At 41.8% G+C, this 21,119-nt stretch overlaps 1 protein-coding gene across 1 annotated transcript in view; it reads right to left on the reverse strand.

The window, feature by feature from the left end:
* GXYLT2 (glucoside xylosyltransferase 2) overlaps window positions 1-21,119 on the reverse strand; it is a 93,705-nt gene that overhangs the window by 15,454 nt on the left and 57,132 nt on the right. Inside the window, exons 5-6 of the mRNA XM_034997406.1 lie at window positions 4,328-4,579; window positions 3,099-3,222 (exon numbers count right to left, since the gene is read on the reverse strand). Coding sequence (XP_034853297.1) covers window positions 3,099-3,222; window positions 4,328-4,579 — 376 coding nt within the window. The remainder of the gene's footprint in view (window positions 1-3,098; window positions 3,223-4,327; window positions 4,580-21,119) is intronic.

The following is a 21,119-nucleotide window of genomic DNA, read 5'->3' on the forward strand; positions in this document are numbered from 1 at the left end:
GCCAGGAAATGTCCTATGGGCTGAGCGACCTGCTTGTCCCTCCTGAGCTCCAGCTCTCTCCTCTTGTCTACTACCCAGCACTGCAATTACACATCCACAGCAATTTCCTATCTAATTATGGCAAGAGTTTTAAAATATTTTTAAACGAATGACTTTTAAACACATTTTAAAAAGTGGTGTTATTGGCTATAGGAGGCTATAATAATAATACCATTCCAGACATGTGCTCAGGTTTTTTGTGCATTGCTTTTTTTTAATTCTTATTTTTTTAAGATTTTATTTATTTATTTGAGAGAGAGAATGAGATAGAGAGAGAGAGAGCATGAGAGGGGGGAGGGTCAGAGGGCGAAGCAGGCTCCCCGCTGAGCAGGGAGCTCGATGTGGGACTCGATCCCGGGACTCCAGGATCATGACCTGAGCTGAAGGCAGTGGCTTAACCAACTGAGCCACCCAGGCGCCCATTAAAAAAACGATTTTATTTATTAATTTGTCGGGATGGGGAGTGGGGAGAACAAGCAGGAGGGGCGCAGCAGGCAGAGGGAGATGCGGGGCTCAATCCCAGGACCCTGGGATCATGACCTGAGCCGAAGGCAGACGCTTAACCAACTGAGCCACCCAGGCATCCCTTGTGCATTGCTTCTTCGTCCATGGCGACCCAAAAGACCATAACAACAAGCATGTTTATCTCCCGTGTCAGGGCCAATCTCCTCTCCCTCCTCTCCCTCTCTCCTTTCTAGGGATAAAAATGACCAATCTTTTTTCTAAATAATTTTCTGGTTAATAGAAAGTGACCACAATATAAACAAAGAAAGAGCCTATCATATGAAGGATATCAATGGGTTTCAGTTCAAAGATCTCATGTTTAATAAAGTACGTGCAGAAAGTATGAAAAAGGATGATCAAACGCAGGTCACAGAAACAGCAATCAAGGAGTTACCTAAGAACTCGCCGATCGAAAGCTAGAAAACTTGGTTATTGGTACTGCTCAGAACCAGGGTTTAGAACAACCTCAAACTATTTGATAATATTCGAGCACTCAATGGATTTAAGATGGGGAGTATAGAAGCCATCGAACTCAGCTGGTTTTCAGCTCCAATTAAAGACAAGGGCTCCTGTCTAATTGCAAAGCTGCTTACAACTGCCTTCAAGTATTATTTACTCACTGATCACGTCCTCAAATAATCTGCAACAGGCTAAGAGGATTTCTGAGGAGGAAACTGCGAATCTTCAGAATTCCTGTTTGGGAATATGTCCAGATGGGCTTCTAAAAGATAGTTTTAGCCACATAACAGAGAGCAAAATGCAATATGTAAAGGACGAATAGTTCAGTGCAGAGATACATTTTGGGATGTCTCCCCAGCTCTCTAGGATTGCCCCTCTCTTAGAACTTCCCCTCTCCCCCAAACGCAGAGGGCGGAAGTCAGAGGGGCCTGGGTATACACCCCTGCTCTGTCACTCATTAGCAGTGCTGCAAATTACCGAACTCTCCCTTGGTATCTTTGTCTGTAAAATGGGGATCATATTCTCAGGGTGGTTGTGAGGATTAAAGAAGATAATGCTTAGACCAGCACCTGGCACTGAGTAAATAATAAATGTCAGCCATTATTTCTTAGCTGCATGCTCCCGGTCTAGCTGACCCATGCTGGAACCATCTGGTTTCTCCCCCTGGGAATTCAGAGTGAGGATGGAGTTCATCTTTGCATGTGGCTGCACCTGGAGTATGAAACGTGGGGTACTTTGCTTTGAGGCCTGAGGAGCAGAGAAGGAAGTCCACAAAGAGAGGAATAAGCAATGTCAGTGGGAGAAAACAAGCCCGCCCTGGCCTCCTCCTCATTCTCCCTCTCCTGCTTCAGGTCCTGGGCTGAGCCTGCTGGCCTTCCTGCCTTGGTTTCTAGCAGACACCAGTTTGCTAATAACAAAGTATCCCTTGTGCTTGGACTAACTCTGGGACTAACTTTTACACGCAGCCAAAAGTCCTAACCAATCCATCTACACCTAGAAAAAAGATGAAATCTGCTTAGGAAGAAAAAGGAGGAGGTACAGATCTTAAAGTTCCTATTACTGTCAGAGGGAAACGGATTAAAACATGCCACCAGCAAACGGCCAAGGCTTTCCCTTCCTCTAATGAATTCGTAGTGGGAATTTTCCCCAGAAACTCTCTTTCAATCTGCTTTTTTTTCTTTCCCAGGATTTGCTCCTTCTAGATCCAAAGACCTATGAGATTAGGTTTTATTTCAGAGTTCTATTTTAAAAAAACAATTCAAGTACATAGTAGGTGCTTCCAGAGTGACAGGTTATCACAGGCAAAAGTCTTTATGGACAGGAGTCTCTATTTTAGGATTTTGTAAAGACAAAGAAATGAACTGAATAGGTCCGGGTAACGAGAGCTTTTTTTCTCCCCAAAAGATCTTTGTCGAGGAGAAAACATGGTTTTGATTCTAACAACATTAAATACAGTTTTAGCAAATAAGAAAGAAAAGAGGAAATTTTATTAGTTTTAGGTGTCAACATCAAAAAACACAGATCAGAGATTTGCATCTCCCTCCCCCAACTCCACCAAATCATTGATACAATATAAGGAATTTTTTTTTTTTTTGCCTCACATGAAAAGAAAAAGGAATGGAAATCTAAGTCCTTATTCTAGGTTCATTTAACTCCGAACAAGTCACTTAACTGTAAGGATCCCAAGAACCAATTCCCTTCAATCTAGCAATTGTTTAGCCACGGAGGGCCTCCCTGTCTAGCTTATAATGTTGGCATGCAGTTCTGTGCCCTGCCAATAATTTTGACCACACTTCTTAGAAGAATGGTGTGGCCAAACTCTAAAAGATATTCTCCAAAAATGGAGTCCAGTGTTGGAGGTTGCAACATTTGGCCTTTTGTGTCAGCAGCGTGAGGGCAGCCCCCAGGGCGGGGCGGAGGGGCGGGGGGAGGCCTGGGGGGGGGTGGGTGGTGGTGTGTGTGAATGAAAGGGCGCATTTCACAGGGGAACCCAGGCACAATCCAGGCTCAGTCAATCGCAGACCGGGCTGGAATGTGCTCTGTGCAGCGCGGTGGGCGGACTCCTACACAAACGGCATTCTCGCAAGAGAGCCTACCTGGATTGAAATAAAAAATAATATTTAATAAATCCTGGTCTCCCCACGTGATGGCATTCTTGTACTTCTGGTACAGAGGGTACAACATGTCCTCCCAAGCCAAGCCTTTTGGAATCATGCTGTTCTGGAAAAGAGAAAACCATCAGAGGGGCTGAGGCAAAGCAAATGCATCTTGTCCCCTGGGAAACAACAGAGAGGAACTGGTACCCTCAAACCCTCCAGGAATGAAGCAAACGGGAGGGGTCCTGCTGGCCTCAAGACATAGGACAAAGCAAAACTAGAGCTGGAAACTATAGAGTTTTGCCGGGTCGCTAACACATGGATCGGGATGGACCAGGAACCAGTAGTTGGGGCTATCGTTTCTGCTCAGAAAACTGTGCCCAAATTGAACCTCTTTTTCTCATGCTTAATTCTTGCCTCAGAAGGGAGGAAACAAAATACAGATAGCAGATTTAAGGTATCTAAGGAAAAACACCTTTTCCTTGTCTTAACATAATTTGCTTTTAAAATAAAAGCAACACATTCATAGACTAAATATTCAAACAGCACACAAAGATAAAATTAAAAAGTAAAAATATTCTTCCTCCGTCCTCCTACCATCTCCACCCGCACTTTCCCCAGATATATCCACAGTTAACAATTAGGTATCCTTCTGGAAATTTCTAAGCCATAAAAGAGATCATACTTCATGGTACTATGCTTTGTTTCATTTTCACTTTTTCCCTTAATATTTTTTAGAGATCAATTTATCTTACTTGTAGATTAATCTAATTCTTAATAGGAGGATGAGTTTGTTTGTTTTAATTTTTGACTAGTTCTCTGATGTTCATTTAGGTTCTTTCCAGTTCTTTACTAGGATAAAAGATGAGGCATGAGCAGCCTTATCTCTGTGTACGTATATAAATATATCCTGAGGATAATTCCACAAAATTTTCCATGGCTTTTGAAGCTTTGGGTATACACAGAGTTCAAACATTATAGAATTCAGAAATGCAACATAACATTCCTGAATAGCAACTGTGCTGAAGCTTTAAATTCCATAACCACCTGGACTTTTCCTGAACAAACATTTCATAACTTTCCAAATATTTTCCTCTTCCCTGGCCCCTTCCATCCTCACCAACAAGCCATCTACTTCCAAAATCAATACACTGACAATCTAGGAACATCACTGTTGAAATGACTAAAACTCCCAATTTTTAAACATGAAATATAAAGTATTTCCTTACCTTAAACTGAGCACTTCTTATGCGAGTTAAATTCATCAGCATGACTCCTGAATTAACTCCCGCAGAGCCATAGAAAGGGTGCCGAGCAAAGCGGCTGTACCAGCCAATCTTGGGGATTTCATGCTCAGGGGCCATGGCGGCAAGCTGCGTGGCATTAAACTGCCTCAGAAGCTTCCAGATGTCATCAACGGGTCTCAGAAAGAGAACGTCGGTGTCCACGTAGAGAAGTGAATCCACATCCTTTAAAATCACCTTTGTGTGTTTGGGGGAAGGAGGGAAAAAACAAAATAAAAACAAATCAGAAACAAAGGAAGTGGCCTGATATGCCAACAGCGCCACAAATTTCATTGGTCAATGCTGAATTCTAGAAAGGGTACCATGCTCTTAGCTTCCATTCCTCCCGTCTCCTTTGACTTCAGGGATAAATATCAATTGAGGGGTAAAGACTCAAAGGAAAATAAATCTTAATTCAGGATGGTTCAATTCCAGGACTATATTTGGTAAGGGCTGAACTTTTCAAAGGAATGACAACCTCAGCTCATGGACTGAGGCCCTCTCTTCTCCTTTCATTCTCCAATGAAGCCATCTGTCTTCCCCTCTTAGTTTTCTCTTAGAACAGGGGGGTCTGGCATTAGACAAATTGAAGTGGACGATCTCTAGACCAGCTCATGCCAGGCTTTGGGGTAAATACTCTGTCTCTGGATCTATTTCTTTTAGTGTTGATGGGTATGACTGCATCTTTTTGAAATTACATTTTCAGCTAAGATTTAGTCTTGGGAATAGACGAAACAAATCATTGGTCAGCTTTGTTTGTATATCCGAATTGGCAAACTTACTCTCTAAAGGGCCAGACAGTAAATCTTTCAGGGTTTGTTGCAACCATATAAGTCTGCCACTGTAGCACAAAAGTGACAACAATGCGTAAAAGAACGGCACAACTGTGTTTCAATAAAACTTTATTTAGGAACACTAAAATCTGCATTTCATATAATTTTCAGATGCTACAAAATCTTTTGATTTTCTTCAACCCTTTGAAATGTGAAAGCCATTCTTGGTTCATGGGCTGTGATTTTTAACCTCTGTTGCAGTTCATTTAAGCCAGCCACCTAAAGCAAATCAGTTCTTCTGTCCTAACTGCTTAGCTTACCAGTTTTGCCTTGGGGTTTGAGACTTCAGTCTTAGGTAGTGATAGTGTTATTTGCCTTGTTTTGCCTTTATTCCCGAAATTTAGTGGTCGCTTAATTAAGAAAGGATTTGAATTTTCCTGGATCCCTGGCCTAACATCATCCTAACACCATAACAACACCTAACACCATAACAACACTTGCAATGGGCTGCATGTCTGTGTCCTTTAAGAATTCACATGTTGAAGTCCTAACCTCCAGTGTGATGGTATTCGTAGATGGGGTGTGTGGGAGGTAATTAAGGTCCAATTAGGTCATGAGAGTGGGGACTTCATGAAGGGATGAGTGCCCTTATAAGAAAAGATGCCTGAGAACTTGCTGTCAGTCTCTATCATGTGAGAAAAAAATGTGAAGCAGCTGTCTCAAGCCAGGAAGAGGTACTTCACCCAACCATGTTGGCACCCTGATCTCAGACTTCCAGCCTCCAGAACAGTGAGAAAATAAATTTCTGTGGTTTAAGGCACACAATTTCTGGTATTTTGTTACAGCAAGCTAAGACGATATTCCATTGGGATCCCCAATATTTAAAATTGATGAAAATGCACACTGTATGATACAGGTATCATGGAGATTTCAGACTTGAATGATTTCAGAGCTTACATGATCAGCTGCAGGATCTAGCTTTCGTTTCTCATCTACTAGAGGAATAGATTTTACAAACTAGTAAAATGAAATTAAGAATAATGATTGCCTACCATTTTATAAGAGAAGATTATCTTGACATCCATTTTAACAACTTGAAGATCGTAATTTTAGAATTAGGATGAATTCTTCAAATTGAACACACAGACTTAAAAAAAATCCTCTACCTTATTCTTATTTTTTCTTATTTTCCCAGGGAAACGTAAAAAATCTACCACAGAATAGCATCTGTCTACTAATTTTTTTTAAAATCACAGTTACAGAGTACTGTGGAGGAAAGGCAAACTCTCTACAGAAGTATGAGTAAATGCATTTTATGATACAAATTATGTATCACATGTAAACACAATTATGATTTCTTGCATGCCCAACACCATCCCAAGTACTCAATATCTTGCCAATTTATTTTACTGGGAAGGAAAACTAAAGCAAAGAAAAGGGTTCTGTCCAAGTTTACATGTCAAATAATGTTAATGATTGCTGGGTTTTGGCTAATAAGGTTATAGAAAGATTAAGTCACTTTCTACAATGTGTTTTCAGGGAAAAGAGAATGTATGGAGTTCCAATAAAAAGCGAATTTAGAATTGCAGAATTAGAGAGGAAGAGAAAGCTATCTCAACCTATGTGAAATAGTACAAATTTCTCTTTATGGCTGATTATCTAATAAGTCCTGAAGAAAAGCATACAGTATTAATGTTTTAATCAATTAAGGGTTATGTAGACATCTACCCAAAAGAATCAAGCTTGCTGACTTGATTATTCTGATTTTTTTCTTGGCCCTAAGTCATCAGTGTTATTAAAGCTATCATTACTTTCTTCAACAAAATGTTACCACCCCTCAACAAAACAAAAAAGAAGAAAACAAAAGACTCTTCTGATGAAAGTCTGGAAAAAAAACTAAAAAGATCTGAAGAATGGAGATATTCCAACATGAAGGTACAGGCAATATGTTTAATCAAGAGAGGAAAAGGCAAAAAAGTTGTACTGGAAATTTATAAAATCAGAAAAAACTTAAATATGGTAAAATTTTTATTTAACCAATAGCCTATTATTTGACACACAAGATTGCTTCCCTTTTTTATTATTATAAACTATACTACAATGGGTATCTTTTAAGGGGGACTTCTTTTTTTTAAGATTTTATTCATTTATTTGAGAGAGCGAGCGAGAGAGAGAGAGAAAGAGAGAGAGCACATGAGCAGGGGGAGGGGCAGAGGGAGAGGGAGAAGCAGACTCCCTGCTGAGCAGGGAGCCTGATGTGGAGCTCAATCTCAGGACCCTGAGATCACGACCTGAGCCGAAGGCAGAGACTTAACCAACTGAGTCACCCAGGTGCCCCTTTAGGGAGATTTCCAAGCATATAATATGACATTTCTTTTTCTTTTTAATGTAGTAAACATTCACATAGTTAAAAATAAAAATATATTAAAGTAAATTTATTGGCAATTTATTCTTCCTTGCGATTTTGTCACCAAATCCCATTCTTAGAGGTAACCGATGATACTGGACTGCTCTGTGTTGAGCCAGAGATATATTATACGTGTAAGAATAAATAGCTATGTGCCTACCATCCCTTTTCATGCTACAAATGGTAGCATAGTGTCCACAATGTTATCAGCCTGCCTTTTTTTTTTTTTTAAATAAAACAATCCTGTAGGAGGACTTTACATATCAGCACATACAGATTTTATTTCTTATTTTTGATGTCTGTGCAGCATTTCATTCCATGGCTCTAGCGTAATTTATCTAGTTACACATTGTAGGACATTTAGGTTATTTTCAAGCTTTTGTTACAACAAACAGTGTCACATTGAGAAACCTCCTCATCTCAATTCATTTCAAACACACATGAGTGTATCTGTAGGATAAATTCATTAAAATATAATTCCTTAATCAAAGAATACATGCATTTGTACGTTTGATAAGTGTTGCCAAACTACTTCTCTAGAAATGGACCAATTTAGCCTTTGGCCAGCAACGTAAGAGGATGCCTCTTACCTCTTACCTTTGCCAGCATCCTGTTTGGTCATGCTTTTGGGGCTTTGGCTTCCAAGGAGCACACCTCAGAGGGGCTTACCCTATCAATTCATTTTGGTTTGTATTTTCCTACAAGTCTTGCCCTGGTGGACTGCCTGGGACCCAGCACTGTGGGAGGAGATGATGCATGTCTGGAAGACCAGTGACAACCATTTAGGACACTTGAATACCAGTGCTGGCCCCCACCAGGGGCACCCACACAGGCCCCAGATCTGAGGACTCACGGGTGGTAAGCCCTCTCTACACACTGTCCTTCTCCAGAGCCATATCTAATCCCTCCTCTGCTGCTCTGATTCTAGAGACGTGCTTTCTGGACTAGAACCAAGGGACAAAGAAGAAAAGCTTAGGAATAAATTTTATGGCTACTATTTTTGGAAAGCTTGCATGTCTTCAGTGAAGATGGCAAAGCCAGTCCAACGTACCCTACAGAGTGCAAACCAGGGCCTGTGGGCCTGTGGGTCAAATTCAGCCAACGAATGGATTTAAAAAAAAATTTTTTTTTTTAAGATTTTATTTATTTGAGAGAGAGAGAATGAGTGAGAGAGAGGGCGCACATGAGAGAGGGGAGGGTCAGAGGGAGAAGCAGACTCCCTGCTCAGCAGGGAGCCCGATGCGGGACTCGATCCAGGGACTCCAGGATCATGACCTGAGCTGAAGGCAATCGCTTAACCAACTGAGCCACCCAGGTGTCCCTAAAAAATTTTTAATACATAGTCTTTTTAACCACCTGAGCCACCCAGGCTCCCCAATACATAGTCTTTATTAAAAAAATTGAATTAGTTGCCAACATTTTGTGAAAACTGAAGATTTCTCAGAAATACCTGCACTTCTGTTTAAAAAAAAATTGACAGCTCCAGCAAGAACAGCCTGCAACCTACAAGGGAAAAATCTGCTGGTGCTTGTGGACAGGTACTCCCGACATCCTCAGTTCATTCACACAATAAACATTTATGGAGGGTCCACTAGGTGCCACGTGTGACCAGCAGTGACTGAGAAAGACAAAAATCTAGGCCCTCATGAGGGAGTCAGATAACAAATAAGATAAATATATTCATTATAGAGTCTATAAGCAGGTGAAGAATAAAGCAGGGAAACGACCAGGGGTCCCAGGTAAAGAGGAGTTTGCAATTTTAAATAGGGCTGTGGAGAAAGTTTTGCTCAGAAGGAGGTGAGCAAATGGAAATAAAGCAGGCTGGCACTTTTCCAGAACAGCAGGGGACCAGTGTGGCTGGATCAGGGCCAACAGAGGGGAGAAGAGTTGGGGAGGAGGATAGAGGGTGTGTGGGGCACTTAGGGCTTTGCTTGCCCTTGGACGAACTTTGGTTTTTACTCTGAGTGAGATGGGAGCCACTGGGGAGCTTTAAAGGAGGGGTGACACAGGATCTGACTTAGAGGAATGGTCACTGTGGAGGCCACACTGAGGACAGACGATTAAGGTGTGCAGGGGAAGCAGAGAGCCCAGTTAGGACAGCATCTTAGTAATTCAGGTGAGTTGTGATGGTGGCTTGGCTCAGGGGGTAACAATCCAGCGAGTGAGAAGTGGTCAAATCCTAAATAGAGTATAGAGATAGGGCCAACAGGATTTCCTGATGGGCTGTAGGCGCCACATGAGACAAAGAGAAAAGTCAAGAGCAACTCCAAGGATTTTAACCTGAATGAAAGGTACAACAGAGTCACCTCTACGTCAGAGGGTACTGCTGTGTGTCATTCCTGACTTACCCGTCTGGCCCTCGTGGGTACATACTGCTATTTGTAACCGCTGAAGCCTAGCTCCTTCCCTCCCTCCTCAGCATCTGCTCTCCCTGAAATGCCAAGAAGCCCATGGGTGCTCCTGGGAAGGGATACATCATGGGTTTCTGGGGCAATGGTCGAACCATCTAGTTCTTGACCACAACGGTGCTTACATAGGTGTGAGCTTGTTAAACTAAGCACATACAGTTTTGGTCGGTAGCTCATATTTCCAAACAGACACACCATACCTAATGGTACGTCTCACAGATATGAGAGTCCTTCAAATCTTGAGTCTGGCATTTGTGAATTCAATTCCAGGCAGGGTGACCCCAGGCCCTGTGACTTTGGATAAGTTCCTCCATCTTTCCAGGCCTCCATTCCCCATTTGAAACAAGTGGAAAGCAATTATCACAGCCACCACCACCACCCTTCTCCCCAGGTTGTCCTAATGATCCAGTGAAATAACACACACAAGGTACTTGGTACAGTGACTGGTACACAGTCAGTCTTCCGTAAGTAATGGTGTTGTTACTGTAAGAAGTCTGTTTCCCCTTGTAAAGTATCAAGTGTAATTAGTTACCATTGCCGTGCCCACAGCACTTCAAAACACGTCAACCACAAAAAGCCTTTTACATAGTCAGAGTCAAGCAGAGAAGAAGCTTTTGAACCTTCTGATATCATCATAATCTACTTATTATCTTGACTGAAAACAAGTACGTAAGGCTTTTTTCACTCTTTACCTGAAAAAAAACAAAAGACCAGGGCGGGGTGGGGAGAAAAAAACCCCACTCTTTCTATAACATTATGTCTCTGAAGGCTAATTCTGCAGCAATTATGGCTGTTATTAATTTGAAGAGGATCATTTGGCCATGTGATAATGGGAAGAGGAATATTTACCGAAAGGATATAAAACTAGCCATTCTAATTCTCTTATGGAAATCAGTCAGCACCAGAAATGAGGCCTTTGTTTTCTTAGGAAAGCGGGGGCAGAAATGCAGCACATGATAGCTATTTGTACGAGACCCGGCCAGCTGTAATGGGCGTTGCTGTCCCTGCTCCCACTCACTGCCCTAACCTGGGCGGCTGTCCCCAGGGCTCAGTGAGGACCGGAGGCTGGCCACAGGCAGCAAGATGATCAGGGGCTCACGGGCTTACCTTCAAGTTTGTTCTGCCCCAACTCTGTCCTCCTACAGTACAACTTAGCGGTTAAAAGCACTGGGTTTGAAATCAAATTTCAGTAGCCGCCCCCAATCCACAAGGGATATGTTCCCAGACCCCCAGTGGATGCCTGAGACCGTGGAAGGTCCCGAACCCCCCATACATACTGTGTTTTCTCCTATACATATATGCCTAGGATGAAGTTTAATTTCTAAACTAGGCACAATACGAGATTAACAACAATAATAAAAAGGGACAATTGCTCAAACATACTGTAATAAAAGTTATGCGACGGCTGTCTCTCAAAAATGTCTTATTGCACTGTCCTCGCCCTTCTTCTTGTGATGACGCAAGGTGATAAAATGCCTAGGTGACGACATGGAGTGAGGCGAGTGGCGTGGGCACTGTGACGTGATATCAGGCTACCAATGACCTTCTGACCAGACATGGGAAGGAGGATCATCTGCTTCCAGGCTACAGTGGCCTGGGAGGAACTGACACTGTGCAAAGTGAAATGCGGATAAGCGGGGGGACCACTGTATGTGTGTTCAAATTCCGTTTCCACTATGAACTGTGTGGTCGTGGGCAAGCGACTTACGCCTTTGAAGCCTCAGTTGCTCACCCTGTAAGTGGCGCAGGCACCCACTTCACGGTGCTGCTGGGACGATGAAAGGAGACCGTGCGTGCCTAGCCCCTGGCAAACACCCAGCAAGCACTCGGTTGATGTGCCACAGTCTTATCATCATCCCATCCCACAAGGGCTGGGATCCTGGATTCCCACCCGGAGGAACAAGAACCTGACTATAGCAGTAGAGGCAATTGTAGGAGTAGTAGTGACAATCTAGAATGAGGCATCATCTCTGGTCTCCAGGAGGTCTAACGGGGGAGGCAGAAAAGAGGCAAAGCAAAGTGAGGTGTGGGGGATGACAGGGTAGGACGGCACACAGCAGGGTGCCTAAACCAGTCTGCAGTGAAAGCAGGGAAGACTTTCCAGAAGAAGCAACATCTAAGCTGAGCAATTCGTGAACAGCAGGGCAAAGAGTACTGAAGATCAATGGAACAGCATGTGCAAAGGTCCACACCCAAGAGAGAGCATGGTGCAGGACGGGATGGCAAGGTGCCCGATGGCGCTGAAGCAGACAGTGGGAGAGCCAGGCTGCTGGTGATTAGGCTGGCAGAGTGGGCAGGGCCCAAACAGGAGCTATGCCAACACATTTGGACTGGATCCTGAGAGCAAAGGGGAGATGTCAAAGGATGTGAATCAGAAAGCCCAAGGTCAGATGCTTCTTCTCTTACCTCACATTGCCCACCTCTAACCATAAAGAGTCCCATCAGCTTCTCCAAATACATGTGAATCTGGCCTTTTCTCTCCCTCTCCACAGCTTTCCCTGAGTCCAAGTCATGATTGCAGCTCCCCTGGAGGTCTGGACAAGCCAGTTCACTGGTCTCACTGTGTTCATACTGACTCCCCTCCAACATATTCCTCACAGACCAGCCAGAGGGATATTTATTCTTTGACCCATGGGGTATTTACAAGTGTGTGGTTTGATTTCCAAATATTTGGGATTTTACAGATTTCTTTTTGTAATTCATTTCTAAATTAATCCTCTTGTAGTCAGGGAGCACACTCTACATGATTTCAATCCTCTCAAATTTGTGGTTCAGCATATGGTCTATCTTGGTGAACGTTCCCCGAACCTATGAAAAGAATGTTTACTCTACAGCTGTTGGGTGGAGTAGTCTATAAACTCTAGAGCTGTCAATTACGTCACTTGGCTGATAATGTCGTCAAGGACTCCCATGTTTGTATTGATTTTCTGTTTGTTTATTATGACCACAGAAGCTCCGTGGAGTTTTATCTCCAGACACTAAAAGCGGGGGGGTACAATTGTGAAATTACTGCAAATTCACTTACATCAACAGATATGATTAAGTTCCAATAGTTTATTTTTGCTTTTGTTTTCCTTGCCTCAGGAGACCTATCTAGTAAGCAGGTGCTATGGCCGATGTCAAAGAGGTTACTGCCTGTGTTCTTCTCTAGGATTTTTATGGTTTCAGGTCTCACATTTAGGTCTTTAATCCATTTTGAATTTATTTTTGTGTATGGTCAAAGAAAGTGGTCCAGTTTCACCCTACAGTCCAGAAATTGCACTACTAGGTATTTACCGAAAAATACAAAAATACTAATCCAAAGGGATACATGCACCCTGATGTTTACAGCATGTTATTTACAATAGCCAAATAAGGGAAACAGCTCAAATGCCCATCAACTGATGAATGGATAAAGAGGAAGCAGTATATATACAATGGAATATTATTCAGCCATAAAAAGCTTGCCATTTACAACGACATGAATGGAACTAGAGAGTATTACATTAAGCGAAATAAATTAGAGAAAGACAAATACCATATTATTTCGCTCATATGTGGGACTTAAGAAACAAAGCAAATGATCATAGGGAAAAAAAAGAGAGAGGCAAACCAAGAAACAGACGCTTAACTATAGAGAACAAACTGACGGTTACCAGAGGGGAGTTGGGTGGGGGTATGGGGGAAACAGGAGATGGGGATTAAGCAGTACACTTGGTGTGATGAGCACTGGTGATGTATGGAAGTGTTGAGTCACTATATAGTACACCTGAAACTAAATTACACTGTATGTAAACTGACTGGAATTTAAATAAAAACTAAAACAAAACAAAAAACCCAGATGTGATTTGGTGACCATCACTCATTTTACACTAATCATAGTCAATTATCAAAAGGTGAGTGCTGAAGTCTCCAACTCAGATTGTGGATTTGTCTATTTGTCTAAGTATGTTTTTTGCCTTGTAGATTTGGAAGCTCATTGTTAGATGCATACTCATTTAGGTTGGTTACATCTTCTTGACAGCTTGATCCTTATATGGTTATGAAGTATTCAGGAGACTTTTTAAAAAAACCTACATTAGAAGATGCCACTTTTGGGGCACCTGGGTGGCTCAGTCATTAAGCGTCTACCTTCAGCTCAGGTCATGATCCCAGGGTCTTGGGATCGAGCCCCACATTGGGCTCCCTGCTCCGCGGGAAGCCTGCTTCTCCCTCTCCCACTCCCCTTGCTTGTGTTCCCTCTCTTGCTGTGTCTCTCTCTGTCAAATAAATAAATAAAATCTTAAAAAAAAAAAAAAAGAAGATGCCACTTTCATTCTTAAACCCCTTCAAGACTTGTCACTGCACTTGAAATAGTCACACACATACCATGGCCCATAAAAGTCTCCGCAGGATGGACATGGTCTGCCCACCTCTCCCACCTCATCTTCTATCAATGGCATTCTTTCACCTCCCAGCCTAATCTAAGGATTTTCTGGCTTCAGGGCCTTAAACTTTTCCTTATCACTCTGTTAGTGTCAAAGCCAGCAGAGGCTGGGGAGCAGAGTAACATTACCAAGGCAATAAGCTCTTGATTCTCTTCCTACACATGGCCAGGGTCCTCTCAGTCGGAGATGCTCTTAAGTCTTTGCTGAGACAGCCACTAACATATAAATCTCCTCTTTCAGAAGGAAAATAAGTTGAAATTATGGATTTATTTACCAAGGAATCATTTTTTGGAATGTTCTCTCATTTCACTCCCTAAGTTCATGACATTTGAGGCGAAGGAGATAAGGTTTCCAAATGTGCTTAAAAAGAGTATCTTTATAGGGGCACCTGGGTGGCTCAGTTGGTTAAGCATCTGCCTTGGGCTCAGGTCATGATCTCAGGGTACTGGGATCAAGTCCTGCATCGGGCTCCCTGCTCAGCGGGGAGTCTGCTTCTCCCTCTAGCCCTACCCCCTGCTTGTGCTCTCTCTCTCTCAAATAAATAAATAAAATCTTAAAAAAAAAAAGAACATCTTTATTGACTCTGAAATACATGCACAGCCTCTGATGCTTTAGTCAGTTTCAAGGTTTTTGAGCTATTATTTTATTTTTATTTTTAAAAAAGATTTATTTATTTACTTTAGAGGGGGGAGGGGTAGAGGGAGAGAGAGAGAGAGATCCTCAAGTAGACTCCCTGCTGAGGGCAGAGCCCGACTCAACTCGGGGCCTGATCCCAGGACCCTGAGATCATGACCTGAGCCGAAATCAAGAGTCAGACGCTCAACCGACTGAGCTATCCAGGTGCCCCTGTGAGCTACTGTTTTAGATAATTACCTAAAGAATCAAATCTATGATTAGTGTGAAAATGGATGATGTTCCCAAATCATACCTGCTGATGTAAATGACTTCGCAGTAATTTAGTGTTTCTCCCCTCTTTATGAGTCTGTCCATTAAGCTCCATGGAGCTTCTGTTTATGATAAGCACCTTCCCTGCCCTGTTAGTGAAGGGCTCCCAAAGACTTCCCACAATGTGGGTGTTCTGGAACACCCAGCTCTGACTTATCCTTTAGATCTGAGCTCAGATGTTACCTCCTCAGTAAGGTTTCCTGGAGAGAGCCATCTCCCCTCCCCCTTCCCAGTCTCCTCATTGCAAAACCCTATTTCCTTCTTTCCACCACTTCTTACACCAGTGGCTTTTGTTGAATTAACTTTCTCATTTATTCTTGCCTCCTTGGTGAGAATAGAAGCTCTGTGAGGGCAGAGATGCTGTGTGTCTAGTTAACTTCTGAAGTCCATGCGCCTAGCACAATGCCTGGCATAGAGATTAGGCATCCAGTAAATATTTACATAAACTAAGGAATTCAACTGCTGAGCTGTCTCAGAACCACTCTAAAACTTTAAATATGCTTTAAGGCTGATGGTAGATGAGGATAGGTCCTGAGAAATGAGATGGTCTGTGAACAAATGAAGTAATAGAGCCTCAAGTTCCTGAAGAGAAAACCAACATAACACCGCCCACACCAATGAATGTCCTTTTGTTTGTGCGTCCCATACATCTCCCTCCTCTGTTGATGGGATAGCTAGGTGCTAAGTATATAATTCCATTTCCTTACCTCTCAAGCAGCTCTAAAAGGCCCTGACAACTGAAGGAAAAGAAAAGGAACCAGAGGAGGAAAGGCAGAACAGAAGCAAAGACAAAGAAGCCATTCAGATCCAAGTAGAACTGAACTCCAGAGAGGGACCCATTGGAAAATGACATCAATGATAATCAGAAGAAGACAAAAAATATTTAAAGAGGGTTAAAGCAGGAGGTGGAAACCAAGAGGAGGAAAGGACAGGGATTCAAGAAGAAGAGAAGAAGAAACATTTTCTTGTTTTTGCCAGGTGAAGACATCATGTATATGGGGAAAAAAAAAAATATATATATATATATATAACATATATATATTGCTTATAACTAAAATAGCCACAATCCATCTACACAGAATCAGCAAGGCACAGTGTGCATCTATACTAAATGGGATTATGAGTAAAGAAATGGTGCTCCCATGGAAAGGCACAAGAAATACAGACATTATTTCATTGTAGGGAGATGAAGGGTTCTGGAGATGGATGGTGGTGATGCTTGCACAAGAGTGTGAATGTTCGTGGTGCCACAGCCTTATACACTTAAACATGGTTCAAATGGTTGAAAACATTTATACTGTATACAGTTTATAATAAAAATGGGGAAAAAGGAAACACAGGCACCATTATTATATTTTTTCAATGAAAGTTTGCTTTACACAATGTGCTTCGTGATGTTACTTAACCTATTTCTACCTTTGTGAATTTTCACTTCACTAAGCCAAATGTATTTGCAGAGTTTTTCCAAGATCATCTTTCGTTCTTTCATTTCCACAATTTCTATCAAGTCCCTGTCCTTTTTCGTTTCTTTTCTTTTCTTGTTTTGCAATATCAGTCCTACAGCACACTCTTCTGCAGGCAAGATGTCTATCCAAGCTGACCAAGAGGACACAGTGGCCAAGAAAGGAGCAGGAGGAGCCTCCCTTCTGCTACTTGCCTTCTTCTCTAACAGAGAGAGAGCCCCCTCCCAGGGTGCAGAGCCTGGGAAAACATTTGGTGACCCCTGCCCCTTGTCATTCTACAGAAAATTCAGTTGGATGGAATAGAGCTTCTACGGTTATCTGGACTTTCTGCTCTGGGACCAAAATTCCAAAGCCTCCAAACCAAAAATAGAAAGGAAAGGAAATTCTACATATCAACATAAATCTGCAATCTGGTAAAAATAAGTACCCTTTCCTCCACCATTCCTTCATTCTCCTTTTGAAAAAACACACACTGGACCTATATTGAAACAGGCTATTACAGACACAATAATTATCAAGAGAAAAAGCTGAATAATAATGAACATTTCTACCGATGTTTGGGTAATCTGAGACATCCTCTAGTAAACAGAGGTGGAAATCTGAAAAATGCAAAACTGTGATCAGAAGAGGTTATAGCCCAAGACCCATGTAAACAATAATCCCATAAAATAATCAGGTAAATAAGAGACTATTCTGATGAAGTAATTATAATAATTATAACCACTCATATAGCACTTATTATGTGTTACTGTTCGCTAGCTCTCCCATGTTAAACCATTTAATCCTTACAACAACCTAATGAGCCAGTACTATTATCCCCATTTTACAGATGAGGAAACTGAGACACAGAGAGGTTAAGTCACTTGCCCAAGGTCACAGAACTATACGAAATATTCAATCAGCAGACATTTTTGTCAATAAAGTAATTTACAAATGTAAAGGAATAATAATCCCTTTGTTTACTCAGTACCTGTTGTATGTTAAGCCTCATTCTGGGCATTTCATATACATTGATGCTACTGCCTCAACAACCTTGCTAGGGTGGTAATATTACCCCCATTTAACAGATGAGCTGAAACGGCGTACCTAAGGTCACCATGAAAAAATGGGAGCATCTGGGAGAAACCAGAGTTCTGTGACACCAAGGCTCATGCTGATTTTCACCTAACGCTAACCGGACATGTTCACAACGTGAATGATGAATGTGGTCAGTCAGAGAGTAGTTGTTCTTAAACCTCTGTGTACCTGACAATCATCTAAGAAGTTTGTTTAAAAAAGATTCCCAGGCCTTACCCCCAAACTCTGAATTATTAGGTCTGGCAATGGCCTCTAGAACCTGCATATATGTATGTATATATGTATGTGTTTTTAAATGTTTTGTTTTGAGACCATTTTAGATTTTCAGAAGAGTTGCAAAAAGAGTCCAGAGAGCTCCCAGGTACTCTGTACTGAGCTTCCCCCTGTGTTAACATCTGACATACCCACCGAGTCTTTGTCAAAACGAAGAAATTAACCTTGTACAACACTATTAACTAAACTATAGAATTGACTCTGATTGTAGCAGCCTTTCCACTAATTTCCTTTTTTGGTCCAAAATCCAATCGAGGATCCCACACTGCAATGAGTTGTTATGTCTCCCTAGTTTCCTCTACTAGGTGACAATTCCTCAGTCTTTCCTTGGCTTTTCACGATCTTGACACCTTTGAAGAGTACTGGTCAGTTACTCAGTAAAAGTCACTCAATTTGCTCTCTGGTGTTTTCTCCTGGTTAGACTGAGGTTATGCACGGCTGGGAAGAATACAGCAGAGGTGAGGTACCCTCCTCAGTGTATCATATCCAGGCGTACACGATGCTGATACGTATTACTAGTGATGTGAACCTGGATCACTTGGCTCTGGTGCTGTCTGCCAATATTCCCCACAATAAACATATTATTTTCCCCTTCATAATTGCCAAATGTCCTGTTTCTGGTTAAACATTTACCCCCTACTTTTAGCATTTGCTGGTAGATCTTACCTGCAGTCATTAGTACGATGGTGTGCTAAGGGTCATTTTCTATTTCCCTCATACTTTCTACAAGTATTCATTGGAAATCTTCCATAGGAAAGAGTTGTCATTTCTCCCCACTCATTTATCCTTTCTGTTATTTATTTATATTAGTATGGGCTTATGGAAAATTATTTTATTTGGGGGGTTATAATTCAATACTATCATGATTTATTTTGTTGCCCAAGCTGTTCCAACTCTGGTCATATGGAGCTCTGTCAGCTTGGTTCCCAAGCCCTTTCAATTTGACCCCTCTCCATTCATTCATTCAATTCATTCATTCATTTTTTTATTTTAGCACATCGTTAATTTCCAGCACCAAATACATTCTGCTTCTAGCCTCTTTCAGTGGATAGACCTAGGAAATACATGTATGTATACTAACAAATCCATATGTATATATCTATAATTAACTATCTATCCATCTATTTATCTATCCATCTATTTATCTATTTAAAAATATGAGTCCACATGGATACCTGATCTCAGGAGCCTGTGTGTATTTGAGAAATAATTTATTAAAGGTAAAGAGAATTCTGAGCTTAGATGATTAGGGTGTTGGGCCAAGATTTAAAGAACTGGGTATGGTTTTTGGGCCAAGATTTAAAGAACTGGGTATGGTTTTAATAAGTGAGGCTAGAGATGGCGGAGTGAAGTGCCCAGGGAATCATCCCCAGGATACAGTATGGAGGAGGATAGCATGTACAGCATCTCAGGACAGTGGCAGAGCGGCCTGGCTGGAGCGGTAAATCATGATTTGGAATAATGCTGAAGAATGAACAGGTGAACTCGGTCGGAATGCATAGGGCCCTGAATAAAAGGCTGAGAGGACTTGGACTTGATCCTACATGGGAAGAGAGACTCTGGCAAGGTTCTGAGCTCAGAATTCACAGGCTGAGAGTACCATTCAAAAGCCAAAACTCCGGGAGTGGCATGCAGGAGGGAAGGGACACAGATGGTGGGGAGACGAGTAAACAGGGCGATGCAATCATCCTGTTCTCTATTGTCACTGTTGTGTTTGTTTTTTTGTATTAATGTAAATACAGCCAGACCCAGAACACCTGGTCCAAAAGAGGCCCATACTTTCATGGTGTATCTCTATGTCCTTGCAGATGTGAGCAGAGAGCTTCAGTACCTTCCAAAAAGCTTTGATGTTCTTGTTTTCTTCTCTTTCTGACTGGTTCGCCGTTTTAAAAAATTCTCCAACTGACACATGCACGAATGCATGCTTGTGTGTTATAAAAATACAGAGAAGGCAGCAATCTGTGGTGTCAGAAACTCAAGTTGCTCTTTTCCCGTCTATTCTCTGCACCACCAATCCAAGCCCCCACACCCTCTCTCTTTTCATTAGAATGAACTAATTGGTAACACTTTAGTGAACATCACCCGATGGTTTCTACACATTTATCAATATGCCTATGTGATTGTAGTACGGCTAGGCATTCAGATCTCAACTCAGTTGTTACCTCATCAGAGATCCCCTCCCCATCACTCTTTAAACTTATTAATTTTTCCCATAGTTCTTACTACTACCCGAAGTTAATATATAATTAACTTTTTTTTTTCTTGGTCATTCTTCCTTGATTGGGATGTAAGCTCTGTAAGAGCAGGAAATTTGTCTCTCTTGCTCCCAGTCATATTTCCAGGGACAACCACATAGTTGGGGCTCAGTAAACACCGTTGAATGAATGGCTGTGTGTATAAATGTTTGTGTGCACATATATACACACACAAACATGTGCTTTTGGATTCTTTAAAAGAGCAGTGGAATCATGCTACACATACTTGCTAATTGTCTATTTTGAGGTATTTCCCTTTCATTTTGGACGTGCAGAGAACAAAGGACTCTCTGTTCAATGTTGAATTCTCAAATATCCTATTCGATAATGTTAAAATAGTTTAAGATAGGGGAGACAATCATGAACACTTGGAAAGTATTATTCCTATGTAGTGCTTTTCCCCTGTTTTTTAAAAAATATATTGGAAATTTGTGCAAAAGTAAATCTCCATCTTTTTTTTAAAGATTTTATTTATTTATTTGACAGAGAGAGACAACACAAGCAGGGGGAGTAGGAGAGGGAGAAGCAGGCTTCCCCGCGGAGCAGGGAGCCTGATGGGGGCTCGATACCAGGACCCTGAGATCATGACCTGAGCCAAAGGCAGACGCCCAACAACTGAGCCACCCAGGCGCCCCTCCATTTTTTATTAAACAGTGATCTAAGATTTTAACAATTTTGAGATTTTAAGGTTGTTCATTAAATTACCAGCTTAAGATAGGGTGGCACAGGAG

Source organism: Mirounga leonina, unplaced genomic scaffold, assembly GCF_011800145.1.
Source record: "Mirounga leonina isolate KUSES-001 unplaced genomic scaffold, KU_Mleo_1.0 Mir_94, whole genome shotgun sequence".
Lineage (NCBI taxonomy): Eukaryota > Metazoa > Chordata > Mammalia > Carnivora > Phocidae > Mirounga > Mirounga leonina.